Source organism: Epinephelus moara, chromosome 22, assembly GCF_006386435.1.
Source record: "Epinephelus moara isolate mb chromosome 22, YSFRI_EMoa_1.0, whole genome shotgun sequence".
Taxonomy (NCBI): Eukaryota; Metazoa; Chordata; class Actinopteri; order Perciformes; family Serranidae; genus Epinephelus; species Epinephelus moara.
Genome location: NC_065527.1, coordinates 14,683,636 through 14,690,734, shown reverse-complemented (window position 1 = coordinate 14,690,734; position 7,099 = coordinate 14,683,636). Strand labels below are relative to the sequence as shown.

The following is a 7,099-nucleotide window of genomic DNA, read 5'->3' as shown; positions in this document are numbered from 1 at the left end:
GATTTGCTCTGGTCGGCACTTTTTTTGTTCAAAGTTTCACAACACTGTTGTTTCCGGTGCCTGCAGGCCTACAACACAAAAGCCCCAGTGGTTGAGAACATTCCTCTTATAAATCAGAACCGCCTGACCAGTGTTCACAATTCATAATTCTGGGCTTTCAAATCGTGTAGTTTATGATATGTTGTAAAATTAGACTTTTGTTTCAATTTCTGTTTCATTCAGATTAATTTTATATATTTAAGTTGATTTTATGTTATGTCACGGTGGTGTTACTGCGTGGAAGTTTGGCTTTAGACATATCAAAGGAAGCAGATGAGACCAAAGAAGCTTTTTTTTCTAATTTACATAAACACTATACGCATATAGGCGGGAAACTAAACATCTGCATCCGTGTTTTACGCATTTGAGTGGCAGCCTCTTCTCTAAGTCGATTTTATCCCATAATAGCAGATAACACACCAGTACAATTACTCTCAATTGGGCCAAAGCTCATGCTGGATTTTAAAACTCTGCTAACAAATCCAGTGAAGGCTCCACCAGGTCCATTTCCTCCAACACAGAATAGACGGAGAGCGACTGGTCGTAAACACAAACCAGCAGGCCAGACACACACACGCACACACACGACACTACACGTCTATCACGTCCCCTCTTTTCAGAGATCAAAATGATTTTCACACGTATCTGCCAAAAACACCCCCAAAGATCTGCTAATAAAAAAACAGCAACATTCCTTTTATATTTCCAATGCTGTGATACAAAAGTACGCACCACCCAAGTGCAGCGGGCACAGACTAGTTCGTGAGAATAAACGGTGGAAGAAAACAAAATGATAGTAAAAGTTAATGTCCTCCAATAGCTTTCATTGGGACAGGAATTCTCACCCTTCTTCCGCTCTTTTCACGCGCTCAGACGGTCCCTTCAAAGCCTGAATAGCCAGACAGGCTGGATGGCTAGACAGCAACTTTCAACTTGACCTTGGCCTCCAGCCGCGTCTACCTCCTATGTAAAAACACGCAAGCACTGCCAAGTGGAGAGCTGTTTTCTGTCTTTGCATATTGTAAACATGTCGGAAGTCTCGTGTCTGGGATATTCATCTACAACTATGAAGTTACATCCGATTTTCTTTGTTATGGGCTGATAGTGGTGTGGGGACACTGAGAGGGGGACATGTCTGATTGTGTTTCTAGAGATATTTGCATGTGTAAGTTAGATTACTTTAAATATGACGACTATCATACTTCTCTATAGCTTTTCTCCCTTCCATACTGAATGCGCATATCTGTACAGAGTACGAACGGACCCGTATAACACACTACACAGTGTGTCTATGCATCAGTGGGCGGCTGAATGTTTAATTCCTCGCAGGTCGTGCGCAACATTGCAACACCCATAATTGAGCATCATATTTGTATTACTTGGAATCTCCTTTGGCAAATGGCTGCGTAATAATACCCAGTTCCTGTATCGACGCGGACAAAGGCTGGTCAGTGTTCGTGCGTAAAGGCCATGAGGCTATGCATATTCGTGATATGTAGATGGCTGAGTCATAGCTGCTTTTACCCCTTTTTTAAAAAAATGTTTCACCACTTTCCAATAATCGACTCTTGTTTGAGCTCCACACATAAGAAAATATACATTTAAAGTCATTTATTGTCCAATGAATTAATTTGGAATCCTGAAATATAATCTCATGTGGATAAAAAGCAGACTGCTCTTATGTGTATCTTACTTTTTAAGAAAAAAAAAAGCACAGCATCCATCTCAAGTGAAGCACACACGAAAGAAAGCTAAATCCCTTTATAGGTACGGTCACCTTACTTCGCCGCATTTTTCTCCATTTAATTATCTGTACTGGCTGATGTTTACCGTCCTCTTTGCATAGCCTGGTCACGTGGTAACGCCTGAGCCAATGACAGCGCAACCTCTGCGCTCTTGTGCGCGTCAGAGTGGCATTACTCTCTGGGAACCAGTATCTCCTTTTCTCAGTCTCTGTGCTTTTTAAAAAAGAGCCAGAAGCTTCAATGTTGGATGCCGTGCTATGACAACGTCACTGCTCCTCCGTCCTCGCTGGGTCGACCCGTCGGTGATGTTCCTGTACGACAACAGCGGCGGTTCCGATGAAGTGACCAAGAACATGGAGGGTTTTGCTGGTGGCAACTTTGCTGCGAACCAGTGTAGGAATCTGATGGCGCACCCCGCGTCCCTGGCACCCAGCACGGCTTACTCGTCCAGCGACGTGCCCTCCTCTGGTATGGGCGAGCCAGTGAAACAGTGCAGCCCTTGCTCTGCAGCCCAGAATTCTTCCAGCGCGTCCCTGCCATATGGGTACTTCGGTAGCGGCTATTACCCGTGCAGAATGTCGCATCACAGCAGCATAAAGTCGTGCGGAGCGCAGCCCCCCTCCGCGTATGGAGAGAAATACATGGACACGTCTGCCTCGGGCGACGACTTCACCTCTCGGGCAAAGGAGTTCGCTTTTTACCCGACCTACCCTTCAGGCCCTTACCAACCTGTTCCCAGTTACCTGGACGTTCCTGTGGTGCCAACTATCAGCGCGCCGTCAGAAGCCAGGCACGAGTCCCTGCTGCCTATGGAGAGCTACCAACCGTGGACACTCGCCGCCAACGGCTGGAACGGCCAGGTTTACTGCGCCAAGGAGCAGCCTCAGCCTGGACACATGTGGAAGTCCTCCATACCAGGTAGGCTACATCCCTCAGGGTCCAGCCTTTTCAGAACAGAGCAGTTTGACATGTCTGTGTGTCTACACTGCAAACAGGGTGCACACATAGAATGGAGTGTATTAAATGTCAGTTGCTGTGTCAACCTGCTGAATAAAACACACAACAGATAATTTAGTTATAATAAAATGACTTAGATAATGTAAGGAATGGAAAATGTTTAGTTTACCACAAGAATTGAGAAAAACATTACGCGCTGAGAATATTTAAGTTTCATGTCCATAAAGTGTATTTTTTAAGTAATTATTAATGAGGAGTGGGCAGCTTCATTTCTCTTGTTTATTTAGGGATGTAAGACATAATTCTAGCCAGGAAATTTTAAAATATTATATTTTTTTGAAAGTCAGTTGAAATCTGTGGCTCAGTTATGAGAACATTTCTATTTACTGGAGGCAAAAATATTGTTTTTAAAGTGAACGTGAAGCCTGACCACTTCTTGTGAAGCAGCTTATGACAGCTTCTTTTGTCTCTTAATTTCCTCAGACGCGGTGTCCCACGCAGGAGGAGAGTCTGGCTCTTATCGACGTGGAAGAAAGAAGCGCGTGCCATACACCAAGGTGCAACTGAAGGAACTCGAGCGCGAGTACGCCGCCAATAAATTTATCACGAAGGACAAAAGGAGGAGGATATCTGCCCAGACCAACCTGTCCGAGAGGCAGGTCACGATATGGTTTCAAAACAGACGCGTAAAGGAGAAGAAAGTTGTCAACAAATTGAAAACCATCAGCTAGTTTTTGATTACGGACAATATCTGTGGAAGATAAACAAGGCCCACACACACACACACACACACACACACGCACACACACACACACACACACACACGGACTCATGGATTGGAACAACAGAACTCCTTTCTGACTGAATATGATTTATTTGTATGTTGCCAAATGGAGCTTCCGGAACAAAATTTTTGAGGCCTTGAATGTTGGACCTTCCATTTCCTGCCACTTGTTGATAAATATTGTTTAAGGAGTCAAGTGGGGGGAAAAGAGAAAATATGTAGCTGCAGTATTTGTGACTTTTTAAACATTTTTTGGCATGCTCACTCTCAGCACAGGAAAACTGACCCCAGTTCAGAAAGGTGTGCGCCACCGAGCTACGCCTTTATCTGCAACTTTAACGAGAGTGATAAAAAAAAAAAAGCGAAGATTCACAGGAAGTGACGGTGTGACGGATTTGGACCTTGGGAATGTTAAATATTAATCTCTCCTGACTATCTTTTTTTTTTTTTTTTTTTAAAAGAAAAAAACCCTACTCACATGCTTAGCTTGTATGAAGTTTAGTCTTATCATATGAACCCGTGCTCTCTCATTCATATCCAATCCATGGTGCAATTCTTGTTATAATGCTTAGATAATCGTTCGGGATATGTGTTCATATCAATCATAGCTTTTTATAATGTGTGCGTATTCATGTGGTTGTATATAAAGTAAATTCCGGCATGATATCCAGGTTATTTGTGTGTGAGTCCCAGTATGTCGGTGTTAAAGTCCGTCCCAATAAAATATGGACTTGGTTGAATTTTACCCAAGTTATGTTGAACATGGATCCTTTTCATGGCATCAGACTGTGCTGATAGCCCAGGTTACAGTTTGACACGCAACTGATCCTCCATTACTTCTACACTTTTAAATACCCTTTAAGGCCTCATGTGAAAAATCTAGTTTCACTAGTGGAGGCGACTTTTCTGCGTTTGTAGCAGCTCTCTTTATCACGTAATATTTTATTCAACTTTCTATTTTGAAAGTCTAATATTTGCAATGTGCAGCAGAGTTGTGTTTGGCTCTGGGAGAAGGGGAAATCAGTCAAACTAGGCTGGTATGTGTTGAAATATAGGCTGACATCGCCATCTAGCGGCGACTTTGTGATATGCTCAGTGGACTGTCAATGGTCAAAAAATATCCATACAGAGTTTAAATATAATAATGATAATTAATAATAATTAAAAATGAATACTATCAATAATGGTAATAATAATAATAATTATAATTTTCAGTTTTATTCTGTAATAATTACCTGAATGTTTTGTCAGCCGTAATAAACACAGGCGCAGGTGGAAGGTGCATAAAAAACAACTTTATTTTGATAAATAATATAAATAAAACACAAATCAAAATATACCCATTTACTCACCCTCACTGTGACTGCACAGTGAAAACAATCGCTTGAATATATAAATGTTTGCAAGGACGTTTAATATTGAAGGACAGTTTGAGGTCGATTTGTTGAATTTATATTTATATTTCTCTGACTTTTTGTTTTATTCATAAACAAATGTTAAAGGTAAAATTCATCTAGTTCTGGATTAGTTTTTAAATACGAATCACTATTTTCATAAATTGCTTTATTTTTGTTTTTACATTGCATTATTAGTTTGCGTTTACAGAGACGCAGCTATTTTACGTTGACGTCGAAAGTTGTATGTGTTTCTATATTCTGATCAGATAAATATTTGTCAGCTTGAATCTCTAAATGTTGGCGACATTTACGCGACTGGTTGCAAACACTTCGCAGGCGGCCTGGTGTCAATTTATCTTGTTCAAATACACATGAATTATTAAGGATTCACCCGCGTTCTTTCTTTGTCTTTTTTTACGCTTTTGGAATTTAAGTGTGCAAAAATATATATACTTGTCAACAAATTTTAGGATGCAGTAGAAATATTTTTATTTCTTTGAAAATAGTTTGTACCATTTTTCTAAGCTTTCCGTGATTATCTAATCAATCCGGAATAAGAAGCAAAATATAATCAGCCGAAAAATTCCACTCGGTCAATGTGATGAAACTATATATATATTTTTGCATTTAATTTATTAATTTTACTGAGTGATTGGTGGATTTTTTTTTTCATTAAAAATATATACTTAAAAATATATATGGACATATTCTTGCTGTATCAAAATGAGGTAAAATGCTTTTAGTATAAAATAATTCTAACCCTCGCTGGTAGTTTTGTGGTGTGCGAAAATAAAAGAATAAAAATCAGTGCACTAGAAGCTTTGCCCCGGCCCCATTCACTCGCAACGGCAACCGTTCACTGTCGACAGCACCTTCAGTGGCGTCTGTGAATATTTCCTACTGTTTCTGAAAGATTTTCCTTTTTGAGTGACTCAGTGCAGTTGTAACGCAGCTGCAGCCAAAAAACGCAACTTCCCACCATGCTTGTTTTGGCTGCATTAATGAACATGATTCAGTCTTACTGGCAGTCAAATGTCAGGCATGAAACCAAATCCCTCCTTATTCTGAGCTGCGGCTCCTCTGGCTGGCTTTCCCACCTGTTAGGCTGATTTACTTGGTGATATAAGACATTTTGTTAAATGGAACAGCTTCATGCGTAAAGTGGCTTCTCTTGACGGCACATAGACTTAAACTGTGGGTGCATAAGGCCTATATATTCAGCTTATGTTTTGTTTTTGCTTCTCTCAGTAATTGAACGCGAATGGCGTATTGCTCACAGGCTACAAATACTGTACATCTTATTTTTAATTTTCATTTATGTATTTCATTTGTGTGGTTTTTGCTTTGCGCTATATAAGGCCTAGACGTGACAGGCTTCACTCACTAAACGATACAGAAGATTGACTGTCAGCGTCCTCTCAGCTCAAATAGACTTAAATAATTTAAAATGCTTCATCTATATAAATCCTTTAATTATACGATTATTTATATCATCATCGTCATTATTATGCACATTATTGTTAGTATAGGCTACCTCATAGTTGTAGTGACGTGGCTGTCAGTAGTAGCCATGCATATTTTTGTTTTTTTTATTATTTGACATACAATCTATTTTTAACGTCAATTTCTTATCTTAATGGATGTTTAATTCAACAATCAAAGCACATTTCTAATGTAGTCTCATTAATATGGGAGCTGAATTTATTATTCATAGTTTTCTTGTTTCAGTTTTGTAAAATCAGGAAGATATCCAGAATCTTTAAAAACAAACAAACATTTATTCTGCTTTATTTCCACAACACACTCCACTACAGGCTGGATTGTAGAGTATTATGAAATAGTGAGTTGTCTAATATCTTGTGTTTATGATCCACACATGGCCAGCTGGCTGACTGAGAGAAACACCACAGAAATGTGAGACAGTAGCCCGCGTCCGCGAGCACGGAATGCGGCGTCGCCCTGCTCACACGTCCTCTGACGTAGACGCGGCGGGCGCGCACGTGTTATACAATAAACTCAGAGATGGGTGAAAAAAAAAGTGTGATGTCTGACTGCTCCGCACATCCTGTAGTCCAAAAACACAAAAGAGCGGAAGCGCTGAGGCGGTAGAGCGGATGTTTACTTCAGNTGTCTGACTGCTCCGCACATCCTGTAGTCCAAAAACACAAAGAGCGGAA

At 40.4% G+C, this 7,099-nt stretch overlaps 1 protein-coding gene across 1 annotated transcript; it reads left to right on the top strand.

Moving 5' to 3' along the window:
• Positions 1-1,990: 1,990 nt before the first annotated feature.
• Positions 1,991-5,947, top strand: hoxa13a (homeobox A13a). The gene is made up of 2 exons (XM_050034382.1): positions 1,991-2,702; positions 3,225-5,947. The coding sequence occupies exons 1-2, from the start codon at positions 2,042-2,044 to the stop codon at positions 3,470-3,472; spliced, it is 909 nt and encodes a 302-aa protein (XP_049890339.1). The 5' UTR covers positions 1,991-2,041; the 3' UTR covers positions 3,473-5,947.
• Positions 5,948-7,099: the final 1,152 nt, after the last annotated feature.

Coding starts and splice junctions, on each gene's coding strand:
- hoxa13a (XM_050034382.1), top strand. CDS start 2,042: ATGACAACGTCACTGCTCCTCCGTCCTCGCTGGGTCGACCCGTCGGTG. Junction 2,703..3,224: donor GTGGAAGTCCTCCATACCAG/GTAGGCTACATC, acceptor TAATTTCCTCAG/ACGCGGTGTCCCACGCAGGA.